General features: G+C 43.5%; 1 protein-coding gene across 4 annotated transcripts in view; it reads left to right on the top strand.

The window, feature by feature from the left end:
* The first annotated feature begins 5,759 nt into the window (after positions 1-5,759).
* The window catches only part of ZEB2 (zinc finger E-box binding homeobox 2), a 130,073-nt gene continuing 107,973 nt past the window's right edge, over positions 5,760-27,859 (top strand). For 2 of the 4 annotated variants that reach the window (XM_060107379.1, XM_060107376.1), the window contains exon 1: positions 8,456-8,719. In XM_060107379.1, the coding sequence (XP_059963362.1) occupies positions 8,647-8,719 (73 nt within the window). In that variant the 5' untranslated portion in view covers positions 8,456-8,646. Of the gene's footprint in view, positions 6,004-8,455; positions 8,720-27,859 lie in introns of those variants that run through there. The other 2 variants (XM_060107377.1, XM_060107378.1) reach the window with 2 other exon arrangements.

Here is a 27,859-nt window from a genome sequence, read left to right as displayed (position 1 = left end):
CAACTCAATAAATAAACTTTTACAAGTGCCAGAGAGAAATTTTACATTAAAATGTTACTTTGTTTCTTCGTCCTGAGAGAATGAATTAAAAAAAAAACCCACAGTTAAAATCAAGCATTAGATATGCAAATATGTGTTCAGATCAGAGATACCAAAATTATTCAAATGATTAATTATTCATCATAAAATGTCAATTAATAATTATGAAGCATAAAAAGCATCTTTCTAATGCATCTTTATTTTTCTTGGCCTAAAAAGGGCTTAATATACATGTTCAATTGACTTCTAACAAATTTTAAAAATCCAACAAAGTAAACAAATTGCAAACAAGTGCAAACTCTGAATTTTAATAGGAGAACAACATGCTCAAAATGAATGAAAGACAGAAAAAAAAATAAGGAAAACTAAAACCATAGCCACATTCATGACATATGCAGCTCCGTGTTCACTCACCTGCTAGGCAATAGGGCAACCTGGCGAAGAAAACAACCCAGCAACTCAAGCTGTGAATTTGCTTAGCATGTACAAAACACAGGGCATGATGTTTCTCTCTGAATTGATTCGTGTGGGGCAGGGGTGCTTTAGGAATTTTTTACACTTTCCAAATAGTCATTAAAAGAAAAAGCACAGTTTAAGTTTCTTTAAATTACCTATTGTAATTTCTAAAGTCTGTTAAGCCCTGCTAAAATATTACCATAAATGAGAAAAATTTTCACATTGCTTTAATTCTAAAGAATTTCCCTACAACAAGTATTATTCATTTTTCTTCCAGGAAGATTATATCTTTTAAGAAAAAAGCAAGTCAATTTGAGCTGATATGATAATTCAGAATAGGGAGCCACTATGATTACTGAGATATAGATTTATATTTATTTTATTACTATTATTATTATTATTTTACTTTTCACTGACACCTGGCGAACTTGTCCTCTGATGACCCAAGGGAGTTACTTTAGTCAGGGTGTCCCTGACCTCCTGCTGGTAGATTAATTACATATGAAACATTGTGTTTTCAAAACGAAATGATAAATCTGGACACATAAAGGTGGCAGAAAAGAATCAGGGCGAGAGAGAAGAGGAGATGTTAGGAAACAAAATAAGGGCTTGCAAAAGCGAGATATCAGATAGAAAGAAAGGACAATGTAGGAAAGGCAATTGAGAAAGAATTTCAAGAAAATAAGGATAAAGGTCAGGGAGGGCTGAAAGGAGGGCAAGAGGGAGGAAAGGAGGGAAGGAAGGATTTGGGGTTTTCAATCCCCTGGCGACGCTGCTGGCGTCCGCGCCCTTAACGCCACAGCCTTCCAAGTTGAGGCGAAAGCCACCTCCTCGGGCCTGCGTCGCATCCAACTTACTCCAAGTTTTCTGGTGACTCCTACAGGGCCCCTTTCCGTCCCCCCCATCCCACCCCTTAGTGAGATTGACAGTCGCGTGGAAGAGGCTTTTCCAGGCACAGCCTTTCTCATGGTAATCAGCCCCCAGCATCACCTCGCGGCCGCGGCCGCTCCCGCTCCGTGCGCAGCTCGCGGACCCCGGGGACCGGAAACAAGGCGGCGGGCGGGGAGCCGGCGAGCGAGCCAGGTCAGCTGACCCGGCCGCGGGGCGGGGGTCGCGGGGTTCCCGGGCGGGTATAGGTCTGGGGGAGGTGGGGGGCGGGGGCCGAACCCCTCCCCCCACAACGTGTTCCTCCGCCTGTGCTGCGGAGGCCTTACCCTGAGATCAAATGAAGGGACCGAAGCTGGGGGCGTGGGGGACAGAGCGCGCCGAGAACTGGGGGCGACAAGCAGACCTGTTTTGCATCAATAAATTAAGACGCTCATTTGAGTCCTGAAGTTTCCTGGTTCCTGTCAGTGGAGACGTTGCCAAAAAGCACTGAAGCCGAGATTCAGCCTTAACTTCAAAAAATAAAATAAAAATAAAATAAAATGAACCTCTCAGCTGGCTGCCCTGCTGGGGCCAGGTGACGTGCGAGATTCCACAGCCCGCGGGCCTCGCAGTAGGGATATTAGAGACGGTCTGAGATTCTCTGGTCCTGTTTTGATTTTGTTTGAAAGGGCTTCTCAGAGAGATGCTTCTGATTTTTTTTTTTTTTTAATAGACTTTCCCCTCCTATCCTAGGCTCAACTCCGAATGGATTGGATTGCGAGTTTGCACGTGAGAAAACCGTTTGGCTTGACTTGGACCCCTGCCGCCCCCCACCCCGTCCACACACCCCGCCAATGCAGGGGTCCCCCTTATCACCCTTTGCCTGCAACTCTAAAAGAAGTTTCCCACCTTCTGTGTAACAACACAGGGTCGAAATAATTCCTCTAGATGAAAGATCAATTCCGTTTCAAAAAGAGAATAGGTTCCTTTTTTAAATTTTCTCCACATGGTACAGAATAAACAGAATTTACTTAAAAAAAATTAGCTGTGGCCAAATTCGAATTCCTTCTACAGGCTGTGTGTTCAGGGCAGAAACATTGTATCTCTTCTGGCATCTGGGCCAGCAAGCGGAGCTGGGGGCAGGGGAGAAAGGGGGAGCGGCTGTGAAAGTTAAGGAAATTGACAGACTGAGAGGTGAATGGGGGGACAGGCACCAGGTCCTGGCTGGTGGGAACTGGAAAACAAAAGTGCATCTTCACACGCTGCCTGGGTGGAGGGAATCCTGAGGGAGGCAGTTTGTTTTACTCAAAGAAACCCTAAAGAATTATTTTTCTCCCTTCAATGTCGATTGCAATATTATTTCACATTTGCATGTATCTGTTGTTTTAATTCCCTTGGTCTGCGCTAATCTCGAAATGGATTACTAATGGGGAAGAAGGACCGGGAAGGAGAGATTCATTTGCAAGGACTTGCTTTGCTGTGTGAGGAGCCGAAAGCTAGCAGCTCCTAGTCCTCTCTCGACTTTTCCCTGCGTCCTGCGCTCGTGCATCCCGCTGACCCCACGATCCCCATTGTCCCCGACCTGGCCTTCGGACTAAGAGAGTGTTCGGTACAAATTTATATTCCGGCTTCCTCCGATCCCACCGCCTCTGCTTTGGTGTGAACTCTCTCGGTCAAATGGGGAGGGGAGTGCCAGGGGCGTGCCAGGCAGGGGCGGAGGGCAACCCACCGGCGCGCTCACCCCTCGCGGGGACGCTTCGCGTGCCACCCTCCAAATATCCACCTTGATGGGACCCTGAAAGATTGCTTTTTACCCCAATTCAAATACTTGCACGTCGGCACTCTCAGTGCTAAGTGTTGAGGCTGTCTTCTGACACTTGAACAATTACTGAGCCCAGAGTAATCAGATGATTAGGTGTTTTTCATGGAAATACTTGTCTTTTTTTTTTTTTTTAAGTCAGATCCTAAGTAACCAGACAATAATATACATAATAAAGAGAAGTGATTTGTCAGCCGTTTGATTGGATCCTTTGACCTGAGGTTTTGCCAGTGAGTGTGTGTCTGGACTGTAAGCTCCAGTGGTTACCTGGGGTCCTGAGGTGGGGTCTTGCCTGGAATTACTCCATGCAAGGGACACCTTTGTCCTGGAAATGGGAGAGGAAATGCTGAAAAGCAAACTTCTAGAGAAAGCTGGACTCTAATTTTTTTTTTAATAAAAAAGTGGGAAAAAGAAGGAAGAGGAAAAAAAGGATATTAATAATAGAAATAAATCTCAGAGAAGGAACTTGATAAGTCATATATTTATAGAGATAGAAATATTAAAGCAATGTAAAGAATAAAACTGAGAATGTGCCTGATCCATGGTGGAAATCTTTAATTTTCTTTTTTTATTATTAAATTTTAGACTGATGGTCTTGAATGCTCCTCTATAGGTAATTTATCTGAATGGGGTGGGGGAGGAGATTCTCACTGTAGTAAATACTTAAGGTAGGAAAGAGGTGAGTCTGTACCAAGAGTGAAAATTTACTTCCTTGCATCCTAAAGGAAGAATTGGTTGTGGTCATGCTGGGTGGCTACTGCTCCCCCCCCCCCCAATAAACATACAAAACACAAAGCCATGCACCTCTGGGAGGGTGGATGTGGTAACCCATGGGTGGCTTTTCCCTCCTCTGAGTGCAATTGCCAATGACTCTTGCATTCAAAGTCTTGCTTTAGGCACACATTCAAAGCACAGTTCAAAGCAGTTTATCTTCATATAAGTAAAATTCTAATGTTGGATCAGGGTTTTATTTGTTTCAGATTTCATCAGACTGAAAACAGGGGGCTGTTACATATTAACAATATTAAAGCAGAAAAAAATGGCATGAGGCTGTTCTTTAGTCCTCTTGACACCTCCACCTTTACCTTTGCAAGGAAGCCCAAAGGCTGTGGGACTGAAAGTTTATTTGTGCTCTGAGGTTCTCAAGTACTTTCACTCTTAAAGAAAAAAAAAAAAAAAAAAAGAAGAAGAAGAAGAAAAAGCCTCACAGTTCTCTAAGAAATTGAGCCTGAACCATTGGAGGCTAAGAGATTTCTTCCTTTTCCGATAAATGTCTGTGCTCAGCATCCTCAAATTTGGCTGTCTTTATTTACTTCTATATTAGTTCCAATTATGTGCAGTGTAAACCAGCTTTTTGATTAACAAAACAGCAGAGCATTGGTTAAGAACACTTAAACTTCAAAAAAAATTCCCCTGGGAAGTGGGCTCTGAATTGGTTAATAATGTGCAGTACTTGCTAAATTGCTGACTTCCAGATGTGGAAAATATCTTTCTTGTTTAGGACCTATGTAACCTGATTGGATTACGACAGAAGCGTCACGTTGGAAGCTTTTGAGTGATTATTTAATTAACCATACAGTAGAAAGCTGTATTCTCCAGGAAATCCCTTCCATATTTACATAACCAATCCCTTCAGAGCAAAGGTGGAGTCTTTTCTTTTTAATTTTACTTTAATTGCAATATCAAAAAATATATACTCCAAAACTTAGACCCCATGCTGTTTAATATGGTGATCTTCCTTCGCTGCTAAGTTCCTCTATGGCCTTTCTCCTTTTCCTCTTGTCTCCCTACACCCACTCCCTCACTTTGTAGTGAGGTCTCCGTGAGATGTGGAGAGATTCAGAGATCGGTCAACTCAGCAACTCAGCGCTCTATGTTAATTTACTTAAGAGACCCTTTTAAAAAATGCCAAACCACTTTTTAGTATTGGGATCCAATCCAGAAATTCATCACACACACACACACCGCAACACACACGCCCTAAAATGCAGTTCACATGAACCTTTTTTTTTTTTTTTCCTGGCTCTGGCATCTTAAAAGATAAAAAAAAAAAAAATTAAGAAAAAGGGCAAAAAATTTAGTTCCAGAAGCCGTGCTGAGAAATCCACACAATTTAATGTGCATCTCAAATCCGGTCATTAGAGACATCTGTATAAGAAGAGGCGATCTGGATTGAGGAACCGGGATCTTTCCCTTTAACTTTCGCCCCTTAGAGTTCTCCAGTTCTGTGAATGGTGTGCACCGTTTTCCGCCCTGTACTCTGTAGGATTTAGTGATGAGGATAATGATGCCAAAGGCTTGACGGGGGGGGGGGGCGTGGAGAAGGGAGGGAGGGAGGCGAGAGGGAGGGAGAGAGGAAGGGAGGGAGGTGGAATTTCATTTCTTCCACTAAAGCGTTTGCGGAGACTTCAAGGTATAATCTATCCCAGATCCTTTCCCAGAGAGAAACTTGGCGATCACGTTTTCACATGATGCTCACGCTCAGGGCGCTTCAATTATCCCTCCCCACAAAGATAGGTGGCGCGTGTTTCAGGGTCTCTCTCTCTCCTACAGAAAAGAAAAAGAAAAAAATGTCATTAGAAGAGGCGTAACACGTCAGTCCGTCCCCAGGTTTGTGTTTCCTGGAGTGGCCGAAAGAGATCAGTTCTAACCTGCTCCGCAGGAATAACGGTCCTGCCTCCCGACACTCTTGGCGAGGTTTTGTACAGTTTGCTCCGGGAGCTGTTTCTTCGCTTCCACCTTTTTCTCCCCCACACTTCGCGGCTTCTTCATGCTTTTTCTTCTCACCATTTCTGGCCAAAACTACAAACAAGACTTCGCAGGTAGGTTTTTTTTTTTCCCCCTTTTCTCTCTTTTTATTCCTTTTCGGCATGGTCATCCCCCACCCTCCTTTTACGGTTTTCTCCTTTTAAGTGGGGATGTGAGTCTGAAGTGAGGAGGAGTGTCTGTGGGTAGGAATTTCAGGTGGGTTTAGCTCCTTTATGGAAAGCTTTTCCCAAGAGTGACTTCTTCGATTTCTCTTGCACTCCCTCTCTCTCTCCTTCCTTTTCTCTCCTTTTTTCCTCCCCCAAATAATTTACCCTGTACCTGCCCATTCAGGTAACCAAAGGTGCCTTTTACTACCCAGCCTGGGAAAAGTTTTATTGAGAACTATGTGGTTGGAATAAAAACTCTTCAAGGGGAGAGATTCTGCTCTATTTTCATGTCTAATTCCAATTCATTGTATTCAGCAATTAGAACTTGGCAAATACCTGTTAATAATTACAAAACTTGATGGATACAAACCTACCAAATTCGGGAGCAAGTCTTTCTCTTAGATATGGCAGTCCAACCTTTCCCACTGAAGAAGGCTGTTATCTAAGTAGAAAGTTGCCTGTTTTTGTCTGCTTAGCGAGTTTCATTTCTTTATTTCATTCTTTGTGTGTGTATGTATGTGAAGTAACACCTCACTTCTGTGATGATAAATAAAGAAGTGAAAGTCCTCATGGAACTTGAGTCGTTTACCAAAGTGGGGAGGGGGGGAGTCACTACAGCTGGGAAGAAAACTGCCGTCAGGATATTAGGGTTGTAAATGAAGGATAACTTTTGAAATTGTATTTCAAGTGGCAAAGTATTAATGATATAGACATGGATTTCACCGGAGACATAGACACACGAAAATATCCCTTTCCACACTTTGGCACTGAAAAGTCGAGAAAGAGAGCAGGAGTTCCCAGGAGCAGTGGTGAGCCCGGCTAACATGAATGTGTTTATCTCCCACCTTCTTATATATTTTAATTGCTCCCCCTATAATGATGAAGGTAAGATTACTAACTCCAGAGTTAGAAATAACAGGCAAAGTTAAAGTTTACAGCACAAATGCCCTGTCCCTCACACACACACATGCTCATAAAACTAGCAGCTTACTTTATTAAACATGTATTTATATGCAATCGTGTGTAAGTCTCAGCATGAATACAGACAGGCCAGCTGCTTCCTCCCAGACACTTGTGTGACCACTGCTTTATTTCAGGATTTTCCCCAACAATTTCAAATCCATAGGAAAGCCAAGAAATAACAAAATGTGTCAAACTTAAAAGTCTCCCACTATGCCTAGGTTAAATTCAAGGTGCTTTCTAAATCATCCACTTCCCCTTCTCTCTGCCGCCCCCCAGCCCCACCCCTCTCAGCAAATGTGTGGAAACTGATACTCACTTTCCAGGTTTTCCGCAAAGCTTCTAGCACAGGAGACAATAGGTGCGGGGCGTGGGGACTGAGTGTGTTCGGCAGAGAAGGGGTTAATGGCCCTTGTGTTACAGTTTGCATCTGTTACATCTTTTATAGCCCCCTGTTTAAACTAATCCTCGAGGCACAGCATCTTCCCAACCTCCACCGAGTTGCAGGATTCTCCTCCTCTCCTGCCTGCCTCCGAGGTTCCCCTTCTCCAAGTTTTGACAGTTTCAGCTGAAAAAATGCAGCGCCTCTCTCGATTTTTAGGTACAAAAGTTTCGAAGCCAGAAAAGGATACGATCATTTAGTCGAGCTTAAAAGTATTGCCGTGTAGCGGTTGGACTTTCTCTTTCCTTTCTTGAGGGGAGAAAATTTTCTCCTGGAACTCTTTAAGGGAACTAGGGCGGGGGAGCATGGGTGTGAGTGAGGTGGGGGGAAATAAGTAAATATTGTCAAAGCGGCGAAGGTGGCGGCGGCGGCGGCGGGGGGGGGTTGCTGGGGGGAGGGACAGTGTCCGAAGAGGCTTATAATTATATTTCTTATTGCGGCGTGAAACGGGAAATCCTAATTTGGGGGCGGGGGTGTGAGGGGGAGGAAGAGACAGTGCCTCGATCAACTCCGACAGGGGAGGGGAGGGGACGCGGGGCGAGTGGGCTTCCTATAATTACTATTATCAATTTGACCGAGTGTGCTTCATCCGGGAGTTGTTTCGCGTTGTTTGTTTGTTTGTTTGTTTGCTTCCTCGGGGGAATGGGGAGGGGGGGGTGAGTGGCGGGGGGAGACAAGATGAGAGCTACAGAGAGCCTCGCCTCACCCCAAGTTCCCGAGCCGGGCTGAGGACTTTTCGGAGGAAAAGGTCCGCCTAGCCCTGAGCCAAGCAGCCTTACTGTACCGCCGTGTGCATTCCCTCATACGGTCAGGAGTTATGACTCATTTTGAAGATGTAATTCTTGTCTCTCTGATCCCCTCGCGGGTGCAACACACCAAACAGTAACAAACACAAAGCGCCTCGGGGCCAAGGCTGGGGGTGGGAGGCGGGGAGGGGGGCCGCCGGAGTTTCGCTTTGGCGTTGGGGGGGGGCCGCGGATGGGTGCTCGCCGGGGCCCTGGCCCGGCTCCCCTGGGCGGCCCGCGCGCGTCTCAATGGGCGCGGGCGATGCCCACATTGTCGCTGTGTTTGGTTGCTAGATCGAGCCTGCGTGCTGCCGAAGCAGGGCGCCGAGTCCATGCGAACTGCCATCTGATCCGCTCTTATCAATGAAGCAGCCGATCATGGCGGATGGCCCCCGGTGCAAGAGGCGCAAACAAGCCAATCCCAGGAGGAAAAACGGTAAGAAGCGGCCCGAACCAAACTTTTCCGGGCCGCTCCGCGGCTCCAGACCCGGGGAGAAGGAGGGGGAAAGGGAAAAGCAACCGAGGCGGCGGCGGCGGCGGGCGCCCAGGGCTCGCGGGCGAGCCTCTCTCCGCGGCCGGCGCCGGAGCTCGGCGCGCGCGGCGACTGGACGGGGCGGGGGGGGGGGGGGAGTTGGGGAAGTGCCGGGCAAAGTGAGCGCCGGGGGGCTGCGAGCGCTGGGGTCCGGCCGGGGCCCAGCGCCCCCACCCTCGCCGCCCTCTGCGCCCCCGCCCGCCCGCCCTCCCTCCGCCTCCGCCTCCAGCTCCACCAGCGCCCGGCCCGCCGGCTCTCCGGCCGGGCTGCGTGAGCGTCCGGCGAGGGCAGGGCGGGGGCCCGGGCGACTGGTCGCGCGGGATCCCCGGGGCGGGGGCGGGGCGGGGGTGGCAGAGGGACTGCGAGAGCGGGAGAGGGGGCCCGGGGCTGTGCCTCTGGCAAGGCTTAAAGTTTCTTTGCCGGAGTCGCCCGGCCGCCTCTCGGTACGCCAAGTAACGGTCCGCGGGCAGCGGGGCCCGGCCGGGCGCGCCGGGACCCCGGGGTGGGAGGGACTCGGCCGGCCCCGCGCGGGGTCCGGCGAGGTCCACGCGGGCTCAGGGGCGGGTGGTTCCTCTCCAGCGGGCGCTGGCCCCGCGCCGGGGGCTGGCGGAGTCGCAGAGCGCAGGGAGACTTTTCTGGGCAGTTTCGACATGGTCAGGAGTCCGTTATCCAGGCTGAGTCAAGAAGGAGGAAGGAGGTGCGGGGTGCGAGGGAGACACGCAGAGCAGAGATGGGAGATCAAAGGCGTGACAGTTTAGTAGGTCCACCTTAGAAAGAGTCAGAAAAGGAACAGAGTGAGAGAGGGAGACAGACACACACAGAGAGAGAGATACCCCCTAGGTAATACCCCCAAACAAAATCGTGGGAATAAAAGAGAAAAGTGATTGGCAAGAGCGCAGAAGGCGCCTGGGGGAGGGGAGAGAGCTGGGGACCGGAGAGGGTGCCGGGGATAGCTGACGGAGGATACTGAGTTTTTTTTTTTTTTTTTAAACCAACCCCCCAAAACAAACAAGAGAACTAGCGCCAGCTCAGACTGGGAAAGGAAACTTCTCGCTCCCCTCGCTCTCAGCCTGATCACCCGGCGCGGGGCCGCGTTGACGCTCCCGAACTGGACGCGGGGACGCGGCGCCGGCCCGGCCTCCGGCCTCCCGCAAGCCCAGCCCGCGCCTCGCGGGGACCACCGGGGCTCCCTTGGAGCAACTTTCCTCTAGGGAAGACAGTTGTGTGCGCCCCCGGCCTGCCCCTGAGCTGCGCGGCCCGGGAGGGGGCTGCTGGGGGCGCAGTGAGGGGCGCTGGAAGGAGAAAACACAAAGACGAGGGAATTTTGATTAGAGACAAATGATGCTTCTCTCTGTCTCTCTCTAGGTTTCGTGTGTGTGTGTGTGCGCGCGCGTGTACGTGTGCGCGTGTGTGTGTCTTTTGCTTGTTGTGGTAGAGGTGTCGAGCCATATGGGGGAGTGATAGAGGAATTTTAGTCAGAAAGTGTTCGTTATGTTATCCTGCCTTTTCCCTTTGTGCTGCCTTTGATCTATTTGCTTGGCTTAGTATTACAAAAAAACAAGTACAATAATATATTCCGAGCTGCTTCCCCAAGATCCAGTTCAGGCTGCCTCTTTTTAAGTCTCTTTCTCTCTCTCTCTCTCTCTCTCTCTCTCTCTCTCTCTCTCTCTCTCCCTCCCTCTCTCTCTTAATTTAATTTTTCTTCACTCTAGTGTCTGGCATTATTTAAGGTGGTCCTTACACTGGAGACCTCCCCTTCCCCATCTCTGGGTAATTTAGTAGACACTAAAATTACACCTAGTGCCCCCCTCTCTCTTGTGTTTCCTCTGTTCCTTTTATTAAATGCTGGTTATTGATTTTCTAAAATCAATGTCTATTGTGGGGCTTTTTCCCCCCCTTACAAGTATCTAAAGCACATTGCTGATCAACTGGATAACAAAAGCTTGGTGTCAAGGAGGCTTTTTTTCTTTTTCTTATGTTAAACAGTCATTTTTTGAGAGAAAGGAAAATAAGACTTAAAGCAAGGTTCCCAGAAGTGTTCTTTTGCAGGAGAGACTATTTAGAATGTTTGTTTCTTCTTGTCTGCCTCCTCCAGCCCCCTTCGGGATTTTGCCACTGTTGACCAGCCTGGCCTCTGCAGTGAAGTCGGGCCAGAGCCCAGGTCTGGAAAAACAGAATGCTCCAGGCTTCCTGGGAGCCCTGGGGCGGGGGCTGGCAGAGGGGGAAGCCTGCTGGGGGCTTCGCAGGTGGAACAGAGTGCCAGGGAGGTGCTCAGCCGTGGACACTGCTTGGTGCTCAGAAATGGACACCATTTCCCCTCCGCCCAGCCACTAACTTGGGAGAAGCCTCAGCACTCCGAAGTGGAAAGTTGAATTGCACATTTTAAAGGCACTTAGCCCAGACCCTGCACATTTAACAGCAATAATTATTTCCCAATAGTCTGTGGGAAAACATGCTGTGTATTGGTTACTTGTCAGTGTTTTGTTTTGGGATTAATCTGACTGAGCAATGTCCTGGTTTTGAGAAGCAGGTAGAAGAGTTTTTTCCCCTCTTTTTTCATTTTCTTTCTCATCAAGCACGTATCCAGTGCCTTTCCCTTTGGGAATTGCTAGGATTTATCTGAACTGAGTGGATTTTTCTTCTTTCCTGGATTCATGGAAAAGATGTCACTTTTGAGCTTGTGTCTTTGCTGATAACACTAAATATAATGATACTTATCAAAATCATATAGAAATTCCTGGAAAGGAATAATGGTACTACTAATCATAGAAGTAGAAGCTGCGTGGGGAAAAAAGAGAGAGAGAGATGGTCATCCAGGAAACTAGAATGGCACTTTATATAATTTTAATGAAGTCAACAGTGTATATATAGACTAAGGCGACAAGGAGATAAAACGTGTAAAGCAGTATGTGTGTGTTTGAAAGGCTGGTCAAGAACGTGGGTTAGAAGACGATGCTGTATGCAATTATTAAAAAGCAAAGGAGAAGGAAGCAGTTCAAGGAAAACAAATATACAAAGAGAGAAACAAGAATCTAAAATCCAGCCTTCAAGATTCTCAGGCTAGCAAGATGCCTGGCAAAGACAGTGCCAGCGCCAAGTTAATCCATAGCGGACAGTCTCCTTTCCCCCACATGGAAAGGATGAAATCTCTTCCCAGAAAATAAGATGTGCAGGAGGCAAGGGGGAGAGGGGTGAGGGGGAAGGAGGCAAAAAGCAAGTTGCCCGAAGACAAGAATGTGTGTCGGTTTCAAGAAAGTTCAGTCAGATGATCTTCAGTCGCCTGACTCACTTTGTAATACTTTCACTGAAGCTGGAGAGGAGGGGGAAAACCCAGCCCCCCTTTTCACTCCCCTGATTATACCCCACTATCTCCACACAGCCTTCGAGGCAGAAATGAGCACTTAGGAGCGGGAGATGCCCGGCGGCTGCCTGCCACTGGGGCGGCCCGGTTGTAACTTGCAAAGTTTGTTGCTTTAGCCCCTGATTCGGGCTTGGGCTCCTGGGGATGCTCCGGCTACCCTCCTGCCTCCTGTGGAGCCTGGGAAGATGGGCCTTCCTCCCCAGTCCATCACCTCCCAGCATCAGCCTCTGAAAAAAACTCACACAGACACATTGCACGTTTTCACAAAAATCAAACCCGGAAACTGCTTGTTTCAGAAAAGGGAATGAAGTTGTCTTTTAAATGAACACTGAATTAGGAGTGGTGGGGAAGAGGAAATGGCAGAAAGAAAGAAAAGTTAAATTTGATTTTTCTTCAAAATTTCAGCTAAAGGGTTAGGCATTGTATGGTAGAGTGGGGGAGGTTTTTACCAACGCCTTTGGTCTCTGATTTTCAGTGGGAAAGAAAAGGGATAAAGTTGGATGTTTTCAGGGCTTTAGATCCTAGAGGAGAAACAATCAGATGAGCAGAAATGATTATCCCTGTTTAAGATAAGCCCTCACTCCCTTAACCACTTCCTGAAAGGGAGTGGAAGCGCTGGTGGTGATGCTTAGAGGCAGTGGAGGACTGAAAAGTTGTTCCCTTTTCAGAGATGATTAAAGGAAAAGGAAAAGAAATGCAAGCAGCCCCTTCTTCAGGATGTGGCTCCTGTCTCTCCTTTCTGAGAGGTGAAGTTGGCATGGGGCAGCCGTGAGTCAGAGCCCCTCAGTTCACTCTGAGGCAGGGAAGTTTCCTTCGGATTGCAGTCGGTCCAGACTTGGTGTTCCTTGCGAGTGTGGAAATCTTTTGCAAGTAGCTTTCTTATAAAGTTGATGAGGTTATAAGGAGGCTGTTTTGCTGACTTTCAAAGCACTCAGAGGCAGTTTATGTGGCAGGTACCAGCTCTGAGGGCGCTCCAAAGATATCGGTCTCCATCCTTTTCTCTCTGTGAAGAGCATCTGCAAGTTTTGTCATGCTGCACGCACACTAGGCTGGGGGCTATGTATCCAAACTGATCTATTTGTTTTATTTTGGTTTGTAAAAATTCAGGCAATTGGGGTAGAAACATGCCTTCCTTCGTAACAGAGCCAGCAGCCTGCTGGCATCCAAAGAGTGATTCTCCACCCGGGGTAAGGGTGGGCTAAGGATTTTAAACTTTACATTATTTCTCTGTTGCCACATAAAGATAAATTCACATCTTCAAGCATTTATTTCCAAATACGAATAAAGCCAAGGTTAATGTTCCCCAGTAAACTGCTATGTCATATGTTTCAGGTGCTTCCTCTCTTGCTTGCTTAATTTACTCAAAGTAAAGAAAATTCCAAGAGGTTATCAAAGACCCTAATGCCGTATTAAGAATCTTTCCTGGGAAAAATGTGTGTCTACCCTGAAGGTAGGAAGGGAGGGTGTTGCTAGCTCTCTAAGCAGTGCCGCGTTTATTCCAAGATGTGGGAGATTCTCTTCCTTACAACAGTTTTTGTCATCTGCATTCTTCCAAGGCTTTTAAAGGTGCATTTTCTTCCGTGTGAAAGAGAACTCTTTGTCCTTTTCCTCTCCAGCACCGTGGCTTCCCAAGGTAGACACTATTTTGTGCCTGTCACAGAGAGAGGGAGTGCAGGTTTGCAATGCTCACAGACAATTGATTGTCTGCCCTAATGTGTTTCATTTACATGTTTATAACGTCAATGGTGCTGGGGTGTCCACTGTACCATTCATTCCCGCATTCCCACAAGGGGGCAATTGTCTGAATGGCCAAGTCAGACACCTTTTTGATTGCTCTTTGGTTGTCTTTTTAGAGCAAAGAGATAAAGGGGGAAAATCTGTGATGCAGAAACACTAGTTGAAAATATACAGAATTAAATGTCACCACAAAAGCAGATGTTAACATAAGCCCAAATATGCTTTTTAGGCAAGATGTGAAGGTTGAGAAAAATAATTCAGAGCAGAGGGAAGGATGATTTAAAACCAATAAATATAGTCCTATTTCCCCTCCCTATTTCTTTTCTTTCTTTAGCAATCAGAAGATGAAATGTGATTTTCCTTTTCATTTTTAAGCCTTGAAACATCTAGGCACCTCTTCCTTGTATGTTTGCTGTGATTTGTGAATTTGTATACATTTACATAGCTCTGTTTATGCCAACAACATCAGCTTACCAGTTGGAAAAAATCTATTGAATGACTATTTGGGCTGTGGGGAGTGTAAACTTTTAAAAAGTAAGATCCAAGTATTTCTTCATCAAGCCTTTTCTAAAAGGCAAGCACTAATAATCAGTAGACTCTGTGGAAGTCTTTGCCTTAATAGCTGCGTGCCGAATACTTTCATCTTGGGTGACAGTCGTGTCAGAGTGAGAGCTCTCAGGAAAAGTGTAACTCCTAGTTACAAAGTAAATAAAGAATTTCGTTTTAAGGTGTTCTGTACTGTTTTTATACTGTGTGTGTGTGTGTGTGTGTGTGTGTGTCTTATGTTTCCTCTGAGGGAGGTGAGAGGAAAAACCATCCACGCGTGTGTGTTTTGGCTTTTCTCTTCACGCAGTTCTCCCCTACATATTATGCATGTATGTAGCACGCAGGAATACACCTGCTTAAAAAAAAAAAAAGATTTCACAGTTCAGATGGTGCCTGGCTGGTTCATTTAGGTAATACAGCTATTAGAAGTTGGTCTGATTTCGCGTGTGGTCCATAAGGAGAGAAAATACTAACTCTTGTGGCATCTGGTGGGAGGTAAACACGGGGTGGGGGCGGAGGACTTTTATAATTTTGAAGGAAATTGGGGAGGAAAAAAAAATCGCCAGTCTGTGAAAAGATTTTTGCCTCTCCGGGAAGACACACACAGTAGCTGCACCGTTAGCTGAACCCCTGACACGGCGGTCTTTTGAATGCCTTAGGTATGATTTCACTTTCGCTCACATCAATGCTGACCTGAATGCCTTTCATATCTGATCCGCTGTGTCTCTCCCAGTAAACATCCCCTGAGGGGAGAACAAAGAAAGGAGCTCTTCTTCTTCTTAATCACAATTCAGCCCTTTCACCGCCGGCAGGCTCCATTTGCATTCTGCCACAGAAAGCCAAGATGAAAAGAAAGAGAGAGAGAGAGAGAGAGAGAGAGAGAGAGAGAGAGAGAGAGAAAGAGAGGGTAGTAGCTGAGTAAAATAAGTGAGGTGTTTGTGGCTGTTTGTTGGGCTTTCCCTAGTTACCAGCCTTATATAGTTGATGCTTAACCAGGCCCTGTCCCTCCTGACAGGCATATAGTGTTACAAGATGGCATGTCTGTACTATTCATGGCCACCCGCTCAACACTTGAGGTAAAAAGTGTCAGAGAAGGATCAGATTCTCCCCCAGAAGCCTGTTAGACTTGGGTCAGGTGTGTGGACTTCCCACTCTGGAGTGCTGCCTAGTATTTGGCTCTTATTGTTTACCTTCAGGCCAGGGCGGGCGCGGGCCCTGGGGGTGGAGGGGGAGCTGGAGAGCTCAGGAGGGGAGAAGGGGGGAGCGTCTCCAGAGGCCCTGGTCTGCTTTCAATGATGGGTGTCTGGCCCAGAGAAAAAGGGAGAAGTTGCTTACACCCAGCCTGAACGCACTGATACATCTTCAGGAAAACTGGAAAAGACTTTCCCATTTTTCCCCCTGACTTTTTATGATAATTCATATTTTCAAATGAAAGGGGAAAAAAGCCAAGAAAGAAACTCTCAAATGAGCCAAAAAGGAAAAAAAAAAAATCTCTGAAAAGAATTTTAGGGGGAAAAGTTGGTCTATTTTAAAAAGCTTTGAGGGCTGTAAAGTGCCACGTTTTTCACACCTTCTTCATACTTTTTTTTCAGATTTTTTTAGTATGTTTAACATTTGTGAGATGACAGCCTTTTTGTATCTCAAACTGGATGCTTCAAGATTTGTAGGGAGGGGTTGGTGGTATTCACGTTCTCTTGAGAGAGAAAGTTTATGCCTAAAGGGCTCCTTCTTACTGGGAACTGTTTAAACCCTTGCAGGCGAACCTGTCAGGTTTTACTCTGCTATTTGCCTCCATTTTCAACATGCAAAAGTAACATGCAGTTAATGGTATTTGAATGAGACCACAGCAAGAGCAGAAACCTCTCGTGACAACTTTTCAGCTACATTATCTTGCTCCTAAACTGTCTTGTCTGTTTTTTTTTTTTCCTTTCTGAAACCACTTTTAAGATACCAACAGTTTTTTCTTCAACAATTAGGTTAAGCATATAATGTGGGCACACACGCACACACACGCAACTTTGGAAGTGCGGTCGCTTCAAACAGCAGAGTGAATAATTGGAAAGTGGGGAGGGGGGGCTTTTGCGATAGTCATTGTGACAGATTTCACTTATAAGAGCAAAACTAGCAGAGATATTAGAAGTTGTACACGAGCATGTGATACAGATTCCTGGTTTTTTTTTTCTTTTTCCCAGAAGATTTACAGAATTTACAAAAAGAGATTATCCCTACACCTTCCACCCCTCCTATCCACCCCCATGACCCAAGCAATGAAGGATTTAGGCAGATTTACTTCAGTAAACACCTTTGGACACTTGGGGGAAAAGTGGGAGTCTGTTTGCAAAAGGAGGCTTTTGTTAAGTGAGGTACCGGGATAATGCTTTACCAGGCAGCTGTGATATGAACCTACCCAGCAATGCAGGAACACTCTTTAACTCTTTGAGTGCCTGGCCTTTTGCGCTCAGCAGATAAAATCCTGGCTTTCCAAAGACACTCAGAATTCTGGCTCTAGCAGTTTGTTATTCAGGCAAGTCTTGTAGACATGAAAACTGTTCAAGCTTTTAAGACAATGTGGTTTAATTAGATGAGGTGGACTTACATTGCTCATAAGCCCTCCAAATGGTGGTTTATAATTGGCAAGGGAAAAGAAAAAAAGAAAGGAATCAAGGCAACACATTAAAAATTCCAGGAAATACTTTAGAAAAGTTATTTTCATTTCCAGCTTTTAAGATATTAGACTACGGTAGCTAGAGGGAATGAAGCAGCTGGGGCCTCTCTCCTCACTATAAAAGACACCAGAAGTTTGTGATGAAGAAAGGGGTTTCAGCTGGAAAAGGTGTAAGAGACCAGCTCGGACAGTGACATTAACGCAACCCTCGCATCTTTTCAAGGGGGAAGTGTTGCCTGTCTTTAGGAGCTTGGGAGGTCATGTGAACCTCAAGATTCAGGGCCCCAGGAAGGCTGTTACCAACTTGAGACTTTTCAGAGCAAGCAGAGAGACATTTCCAAGAGGAAGGAGTTAATGGTTATTTTTTGCTGGGCATAAGAATAACTTTTCAGGTGTTGCATTTGGGCTTAAATAAGATTGCCTTATTTAGTTTCGAAAAAGAGTGGAGGTGTCAATGTTCGAGCAGCCACGAATGTGTGAGAAAGTAAAGGGTATGAGACATGACAGAATTAAAGGTGTTTGCTATGTTGTTACACCGTGTGTCAGGCTGCAAGCTCCCTTTGTCACAGCCTCCTGGTGATTCGACAGCGCAGATCTACTTCCCTTCTAGGTGAGACAGCATTTTTTAACTGGAGTTATAAATATGGTACCCCCTTCGCATTGCACCCAGTCTCCCAGATCCGTGAATCCTATTGGAAAGCATCTTGCCCTGAGACACAATGAACAAGTGCTGTATACAGGGGGCTGTGCGCTCAGGGGCCGGGCATCGCCAGCATCACAGTAGCTGGCATTGACTGTTGTTTGGCAGGAAGGTCTTTTGCCAAATCATTCAATAATTAAGTTTTATGTTTTTTGTCTGAATGACCAAGCATGCAGTATTCCTTCTCAAATCAAAGGGAGGCTTAAAATTACTTTTTGAACACTTTCAGACCATGGTCAGGTCACAGTTTGGGGGCTGAATTAAAATGATCTCATTCATGATCTAATTGAGGTTGGCAAAACCTAAGCAGTAGCAGGAGTACATAAATATAAATCAAAGACCAAAATTTAGCAAATCATATCATTTGCTAGAAATCTGCTCATGAATTATTCTCCGATTGCCAACCCAGAAGTTAAACTTTGTCTCCCCTCCACAATGGTAACTGTGCATATTTTTTCAGGCTCCTGACAGGAAAGTTAGAGAGGCTGAAAAGAGAAATGAGAAGGAAGATGATCAACGTCTCATCAGATATTGTGTGTTTGTGACCCAAGAAAGTATGAGAGCTAATAAAGCCATGTAGATTACCATGGAGGCTGCAGTCTGTGTTAGAAGTTATTTGGGGCTTCTGAAAACCAGACTTTGGAAGAGCAAGCAGCACATAAAGGCATGGGAGGGGAGCAAACATTTGAGAAAGATCTGATTGAACTTTGCTTTCTTTTTTCAATTGAGGAATGTAATCATCATAGTGATTCCTGATTTTTTTCAAACAAATTTAGTTCTATTACTGAGCCGAGTCGAGAGGATGAGATTTGAAGTAGTCGTTAGAATTAAAAGACAGTACACAAATGTTGGCGTACATATTTAAGGTGCTTTTCATTCTTTTTTATTTTTTTGAACATTACTATAAAATTAAAACTCCAGATAATTTTCCTTATAATCCATGGGATTAAATGCCATGTTCTATTATATGTAATCCATTTTTAGTTGTTCTTCATTTTTCTTGGTTGCCGTGTGTTATTTCAGCCTAAACCCACACACAGTCTAAACTGGAGGAGACCTGATTCTGAACTTCAGTATTTTGAAGTTAACATTTTTAAGTCCCACTTAAATGAAGATATTCTTTCAAGCAAACAGTAGACACAGAACTGGTCAGTTTAGCAAACTTTATCACAAAAGCAAATACATGAAGTTGTGTTTTTAAATCATGATGATAAAGGAGAAACATTTTAAAATAATCTCAGATGATGGAGGTGAATAACTGCATTCTTTTGGGAACAGGTAATTGACATTAATGATTTCCTGTGACAAAAAGGCAAAACATATCCTAACATAAAAAATTATAATGGATTCCTCCTTTACATTGCTAATATAGCAATATAGTGATTTTTGTTCTTTATATACTGTTTCATATTTCCTTTTATAATCAACTCTGGGAAAGAAAGGTACTCCTGACAAGGTGATAGACACCCCTTCCCCAAAATAAGTAATCAATAACAGATCGACAGATTAAGATATCATGCTATTTAAGATCTGAGATTTTTTTTGCTCTCTTAAATGAATGAATAAGTTTAAAGGAATATAGTGTCCAAGTGATCTACAAATGTAGTAGATAACTTTCACTGTTTTTAATTTTAAATTGTATTTCTATTGTTTTATATATCTAAGTAACTGTAATCAAGGAAACTTTGCATTTTGCCTATTCTTGGAGGTACCTAAATTTCTATTTTAGACACAAAGCACATCAGTGGAAGTGTTTCACATCATGAGATTTCTCAGTTTTAAGAGGTGAGGTTTATATATAAAGAACTCAGTAAACTGTTTTCATAATAAATAAACCCATTAAAAGGGGAAAATCTCTAAGCAAAATGGTTGTCCTCTAAAGATTTTCCATCACCTTTGCTCTGCTGATGGGAATTTGAAAACTAAATAAAGCCTATGTGCACACACACGCAGATGCACCCTAGGGCCCCAACTCTGGGACTTTTTAACTACAATTTTATAGCTTGTGAGTGAGATACATTTAAGCAAAAATAGTAGAGGTGAAGACTCCTGTTTAGTAGGATTTATTGTAAGAAAAGTGTTCCCTACGCCACATGACTCTTACAAAACTTACTTGCCCCTATTAATCTAAGCTTTAAGTGTATTATTTAGGATAAATTACAAGCTTTGTGCTTTTAAACTGTTTTCCTTTGTTTTCCTTTAATATTATCAACCTTAACACAGATTATGCTAAATTGATTGCAAATTATTATGGCTTTTAAAACAGCATTCAGGAGTTCTGAATAAAGATGGTATTTTAAAGTAGCGTTGACAGTATTTAAAAGAAAGAAAAGAGAAGGGGATTAAACTATACTGAACGCTTAGAAACGTGTAGAGTTTTATACTTGTGCAGATAAAATGTAAGGTAGCCTTGCCCTGTGAAACCAAGACCACAAATGATATGTGTCAGTAGGTTCTTTGATAGGGCTTCTGGCCACAGTGTTTTTGTGCTGTCAAACTGCTATGTTGAACAAACACCTCCTCTGGGACAAAGTGATAAATGCAGAGACAGGCTGGCTTCAACCAGCCTCAGCGACCTCCTCCACCATGTCCCCACCCCCTGGCCCACCTCCCATAGGCCGGCCACCCCTCCACCCTGCTTTGCCCCTTTACCTGAAATTGACATTTAGAGAGAGATGCCCAGGTCTTTTCAAGGTGTCAGTGGTGAGTAATTATTGATACTCCCCAAATCTTATGAATCAGTTCTCCGAAACTGCAGGCAAAGTCCTTTTTCTGGCAGGTTTTATCTAGTCTTTTTTTAAATGGAAATGGACTGAGCGTCTCAACTTTTGCCAACTTGAACTTTTTCCACTTTTGCTTAATCATTTGAAAACCACTTGCTTTCCTCTTGTCTTTCCCCCAGTCACCGGCGTTTTATTTTCTAATGTTCGAGCAATTATGTTGTGCAACAGAAAACAAAATTTTGCCTTAAAAAGTCCAAACACTATTACCTCCTACTTTTCACTTTCCAGCATTCTTTTCGGGCTAACACTTCAAATGTATAGCCAACTGATTTTTTTCCTCCTCTCTCTTGGAGTCATTATTCTCTGACTAAAACCTGTTTACTGGTGCCTTTGTGTGTGCGTTTTTTTCTCCTTGACCTTAAATGAATTTCCATCTTCTACTTCTGCAATCTCTAAGAAATAGATAAACCATTATATTTTTTCCCAGCTCGTATTTTAAAGCGGTGATCCTGACAGCAGGACGATTATTGCACTTTATGTTTTAGTGGATGTTTGCTGTTGCTAGTTACAGCAACACTTATCATAAGACAGCAAGAAAAGAGTAGTCCCTGGTAATTAAAGTAATGAAATATTCATTTACTCTACCTTTTCTGTAGTCTCACAAATTAGGCTGCTACATTTAATGCCTGCACTGCCTCTGTTTTTATTATAATGGCAGCTTTCGCATCTGCAATTAGGACTAATTCTGACAGTTACAATTTCTGAGGGATGGTAAACAGTGAAGGAGATGTGCAGCAGAGGTATTACACGTGAAAAGCCCTTGTCTCTTTAACCTTGTTGTTTTTTTTCTCGCAGAGGTTACCTTTTCCCGATGGTGCAAAATCGACTTGACATAACTGTTCATCAGTTTCAGGGTTTTCCCTGGAGGTATTTGCATCAAATCAGCCCAGTCAAGCTTCAAGTTGAAATTGGCAGGCCAGAAACTGACAGGGTAGAGACTGGAAAAGAGACAGCTAAAGTACAGGCAGCAAACTGACAGTAGCAGAGTGAAAGACAGAGAGAGAGAGGGGGAGAGGGGTTGAGAGCGAGAGCTTTTCAACTTTAGTGTAAGGGAAATCTTAACTCCTGTATGGATCTCAGTAGCAACGTATCCTGGAGGAACTTGAAAGGTCGAGAGATTCAGAACACCTTCAGCTAATTCTTACCACTAGGGCTCACCAGCCCTGCTCCCGGGGTTCACTCTCACTTAATCTGATTGGATGCCTGAAGAGGAGTGGGCACACTTAATTAAACCGGAGGAAAGTTCTGAGGCACTTCCTTAGCACTTATTAAAGCTTGAAAGCCAAATCTCATGATCAGTGTTATAGGAGGGAAATAAGGCAGTTTGGGGTTTTTCCCTGATTGTTAACTTGTAAGAAAGTTAACAATCCTTCTCTTTACCAGGTTTGTTTCCCCAGGTCTCTACTCTGAAGCAGATTAAATGATCCCAGAGACCAGAGCTCAGGAGACTGTCAGATCAAAAGTTAGTGCATTTTTGTCAACAAAAATAGACACGTAGCAAAAATTACATTTAAAGAGATACTCCTTTGAATAACACGGGGTTGCAAGTTCTCTTTGTCAAATAACGCCCTCCAATCCTGATAACGGAAGAACATTTATTCAGTTGTTTAAAGGCTAAAAAACCGTGGCAAAAACCTTAAGATAGCAATGACATTAAACTTTTATTTCACTATCGGGAACGTCACTTTGAGAAAAATTCTATGATTGCAAAACTTCTGTAATTGCTTTGACAAAGAAAACAAATATGAAAAGCGCTCCCTTTGCCCGAGTGCATTTTTTTTTCTCCTTTACGTCCTTTTTTTAAAACCAATATTTTTTTTGTCATTCTTCCTTATTTCTTCTAACTTTGGAGGGGGGGAGGTTGGTGTCTTTACTAGATGATTTAAAATCCTCACCACTTTCCAACTAGACTTGGGGGTCGAATAAGCCCTTGCTTTCAAAGCGTCTTCAGGCTCTGTGTATGACAGGCATTGGCTGATCTGCTGATGCCCATTCGACAGGCACTGTTGAACTAAAGTGGTGTGACGGCACAGTTTTGTTAAGCTGTGAACAAAGAGCTGAAGATGCCTTCCTGGCATCGTCCATGTGCATATTGGCCTTGTCACAGTTTTGCTCGATTTAATGCTCAGTTTATTCCTAGATATTAAAACTTAAATTCCGAACAGTATGTTTTCAAATACTACATACCAACTTTATTTTAAAAGCTTCAACTTCAAAGATCCCAGGGTTCATTTGCTCCTCCAATTTCTATGTAGCCAACATTAAAACACAGCTTTGGAAATAAATAGATTGCCAGTAGCCTCTTAGCTGTTATCCATTTAAAAATGGGATTCCAGTCTTAAAAAGTCTTATTAAGGGGAAAGATTTATTTTTCTTTGATCACTGGTTGAAAGTCATCATTTATTTCCAACAGCGGATCCTCGCATAAATTCCTGAGGAAAAGTTACCTTGTGTGCACACGGTCTGGGTAGACTTTTAAAAAGATATGCTATTTAAAAGATATTCAGTTATAAAAGAAACCATTTACAAATACCTGTCAGGGTAGGCACATGGCTACCGTCAGGAAAAAGAGAAATCAAGGGAGTTTTTGTTAAAGTGAGCCCTATTTCGGAGACAGCAACAGAATTAGGATTGAGTCTTAAAAATAAAATAGTTGTTATAAAAGTCCCTGTTCCACAGACAACAGCTAGCTCTTCAAAAGAAAACTGAAGTTTAGTACTAAATTTAGATTCCCGTGTCCGGTTGAATGTGCCTTGAGCTTTATCTCTGCCGGGTTTTTTGTTTCCTCTCTGCCTCTTTTCCTCCCTTCAGGTTGGCTTCAAGTGTTTGCTAAGAGATTAGTTAGCAAGTTTATATTGAGGAGGTAGCCATGGGAAGCAGCTCTCTGCTCCAAGGAACGCGCAGTGGGTCAGAGTGTGAAGATACAGGGAGCTAAGACTGACTAAGGCCCTGATCAGGTACTTTATTTTCTCTTAAAGACACACCCACTCAGAGAAAGGTTTGTGGGGTGACTTCTCATCCCAACAGGAGCACAGATGTTACCACTTTTAGAAACTTCTAAACAAGCATGATGGCTGGAACAACTTCATGAAAAAAAAAATTTAAGTCTATTGCCAGAACACTCCCTTTTCATTATGCAAAGAGGTTATAATTTGAGATATTCAAGGTTATTTTCACCTCCATTCATAAGACAACATCTTCTGTGTTCTGAGGAAGGTGGCAAAGGAGAGAAAAATATGCAGCAGCATGAAAGTATTGCTGCTAATAACCAGTGAGACTGCACTAAAAATCTGAAATTGAATCTCTAGAGTAAAACACATACAAATTTCCACCTGCCCTAAGCATGCTTTCTTAGCAACGACAGTTTCACGAACTGAAATAAATTGCCTTTTCTTCCAGTAGTAGTAGTAGTTTACTCAATATCATTTATACCAAATAATTTTCACAGCCAAAAACAGTGATACAGGTAGGGGTAACTAGGCAAGAAAATATTTTATTGTTAGTTTTGTGTAATATTATACATGAAAAAGACACCCCTGCTAGCAACACAGATAAGATACCCTGGCCTGTTCTTTTAATTTCATGAGAGATTTTTGTGTCCATCGCCATTGGTGTGAACAAGAGTTAGACATGCAAATCTCCCACCTGGCAAGAGAATAAACCTTTTAATATATTAATGGGGCAGATTCTTACTTCATATATGAAGTAAATTCTGGCATTGGTTTGGTGCTTCCTACGAAAACTTTGTTAGCAACTGTTTATAAAGGAGGCAAATAGAAGTTGGTCTGAGTAGCCCTCCTGCTCCAACCCCCAGCTCAACATGATCTGCTGTGTCGTGCTAACTCATAACATTCTATCTGTAAATTGCTCTAAATGAAGCCATAATCCTCGCCATGTTTTATAACAGATGCATGTCTAGGACCAATATGACTTCTCACCTTTTAATGAACTGTCCTAGTTTAGGATCTTCTAAGGAATGGAGTGTAAAAAGAAGCAAAGTAGAAGATGAAGAGATCTCGTAAATAGTTTCCTTTGAACATCCACAACTGCTTACATGGCCTTTTCCCCTTTTTTCCAGGCTAGCAGAAATGGCATGCCCAGGGCTCATGCAAGCAAGCACATTTTAGAACTATTCATTGGATGATTTGAAAGAGACACCAGCCCTGTGATACCAATGAAGGGCACTGACCGAGAACTTAGCCCTAGGATGGAGAGTAGGTGTGACGTTAGTATAAGGAGTTCCTGAAGGAATTTGTGATTCGTGTGAAAACAGGAAACATAGATCTTCTACCCATTGGTCGGCATCAGGTTTCAAATAAACAGAGATTGATGGCTGCTTTTTTTCTCCCACCCCATTCCTAGCTGAGTGAGGAAGTTCTGCTTCATGTAAATAAGATCTGTGAATTTATCTGCAATGAGGTAGGGCTTTAATGATCAGTATCTGCAAGCCAGGAGCATGAATGTGATCTCACTGTATCGCAGTGTAGAGATGAGATAGTCTAGAGCTACAGCACACCAGTGCATTGTGCCCGGGTGCCGGGAACAATTCTTCCATTTCCAAAGCAGCGACTCTTTCTTTTTCATCATTGTTTCCTTACCTCACTTGTATGCTTCTTCTGATACAGATCTGAGTGAGTTGTGCAAGCTTCAGACTTGCCAGCCCCCAGCTCCCAGGCCTAGTAGAGTAATTCATAAATTTACCATATTAGACTATCAGATTGAAACCAAGGGTTTCTACTAGTGGTGGAATTGGAAAGCCCATTGTTTTGATTATCATTTCATCAGCCCCAACTGATACTAGTGTGCTCAAGGAAAACATACTTCAGTTACAGTTGATTTTCAGATTCCAAAATGGTGCTGCAAAGCCTGTGCATCTCTAATTATATTTTATGCTAGGCTGTGCAATACCAAAATATACGCTGCAGCAATCAGTGAGTGAACAGTATCAATCAATTTGTAAACAGATGAAGTCACTCATTCCCAAACTGGTTTTCCAAAAACAATTACTAAATTACAATAGAAAAAAATTGTACAGTTACTGTATTTGTGTGCTGTGTTACAATCAACATACCAGGGAAACAAAACAATTTAATGCAGAAAAATCATCATTCATCTACATTATAATTGCTTCTTTTTCACATCTACAGGGCGGTTAATTAAAATTGTGATTAAATGCGGTCGCGCTGCCTAAGATGTCTTGCCCAAAACAGGTGGTACAGAATTTAAAAGTAAAAAAAATGTAATTAGCATTGGAAATTGAGAAATTGCCTGTAAGAATCAGTGTTAATTTCAGTCAGTGATGAGGTAATTTATAAATGAATGCAGTGGAGGCTGTGCAAATGCACATTGCCTTCCTTGCCATTCTTAGCATTCTCAGCATGCAGGTGAAAATGTTTTCAAAATATTGAGGTAATTTGAAAATCAATCCATGCATTCTGTATCTTTTTTCCTCCCATTTGTACCAAATGCTGAACAAATGCTGCCATAGATGGCACGATCCACCAGTTTTTTTACTTTCTAAAAGCAATGCTGCATATATTTTAGACCTAGATTAAGAAACGTCACAACACCAATTGCAAGTCTAAAATTGTTACAAGGGTCTTAATCGTCCACCTGAAGTTCTGACTAACGTGGATTTGGTTTGCTGCATATTATTCCCGTCGGTGAGATGGAGACCTGGAAATTTTTTCACGGAACAGGTAGTACAGACGTAAGGACTCTTAACCAATCCAATAAATACTTGAGGTTCTATTTCTTAAGTTTAAGGAAGAACTAGAGAGTTATAAAAATCTGCTTTTAATGGAAGAAATTTAACTTTCATGTGTTTATCCTCATCAGCTGAGCAATATGAATTTAAGATATTTTAATCATTAATCGAAAAGAATATGGGGTTATAGTATCTGGCTTCTTAAAGAGACTTCTTGGGACTTTTTAAGCGTTCTCTTCCTGTATTTGGCACTCTGCAAAATGATCACTCCATATAAAGCTTATCCTAAGAATATGCTTAGTTAATTGTTATAGATCAATCTGATAATCAGATTCTCTCATATAAAATATTCTGCCTGGTTCTTTGCTGTTCGAGGCAGAAATCAGTGATTTCACTCTGAAGATATTCTTTGGGTAATCCTGACATTTTTGGGAGAGAGACAAAAACTAAGGACCAGTCTGTTTCTCTGACGGTATCTTACCATCCTCTGATTTTAGGCCTGTTATCGGGTCTACCCGCCTCAGTTTTAGGATACAGATGAACTGTGCAGTTTAGACTGAGTGAATGGCATGCCGTCATTTCTCCCGTATTTAAATAGTTTAATATTTAGTTTCCCATTTAATGTTACAAGTAGAAATAAAATGAGACCTATAAATGGAGGAAACTGAAAGGTTACCAGTTAACTTCAAGATCCTGCTCTCCCCACTAACTGTGATTAGGGCGATTTCATCTTCCTGCAGTCAGTTCACCTTCAGTGAGGAAGAGTGCGTATTTCGTCAAAGAATGGCTTCCTGGATTCCCTTCAGGACCTGTGAGCATAAGATCTGCAGCCACATGGGACTTGGCTCAAGTTTCAGGAGAGTGGTGGGACAGGGGAGGGACTGTGACGTGCTCCGGGCTGTGCTGGTTCTGAGTTTACAAGGGGTCACAAAGGTTAGAGAATCACAGATGTCAAGAGAGCTTCAGGCCCTACCCCTTGAAAAATTTGCAGTAGAAATCTTCTTACCTCTTTATGTTTAGTTCGTAGTCCTCTGTAAGCTCGCAGGGCAGCGTGGAGTTCTTTACATGGGAATTTTCACCTGTGTTACATCAGACCATTGACAAGGACAATGTCTTTTATAGCTCATCTCCCAAGTATCGTCTCCATTCTCTTACAGAGTCATCGGGATCCTCAGAAAAGGTCTGAACTATAGGGCTATGCCAGCACTAGATTGGCCAGAAATTGTTTTTTTTTTAAGTCCTTTTTCTTTTCAAAGTTTGCCATATGAGCTTACGTGCTTCATTCTGCCATTGCTAGAAGCAGTACCTCTTCGAAGCTGATGTGAGGCTCATGGAAGAAAAACGCACATTTTCTTTTTCCACTCAGGGCTTCTTTCCGCCTTCATTCCTAAGGGTGATCTGAGCTTTGCATTATAAGAAAAAAATTTTTTTCTTGTTTCAAAAATAATTGAAATGTGTGCCACTGGGTCCTTTTTTAGGCTTCTGGTATTTCAGTAAAAAATGGCAGTATTTATTCATCCTGCATTAATTGAGCATCTACTATGT

Source organism: Mesoplodon densirostris, chromosome 8 (assembly GCF_025265405.1).
Source record: "Mesoplodon densirostris isolate mMesDen1 chromosome 8, mMesDen1 primary haplotype, whole genome shotgun sequence".
Taxonomy (NCBI): Eukaryota; Metazoa; Chordata; class Mammalia; order Artiodactyla; family Ziphiidae; genus Mesoplodon; species Mesoplodon densirostris.
Note: the sequence above shows the minus strand (reverse complement) of the source record. Positions and strands in the feature narration are given on the sequence as shown.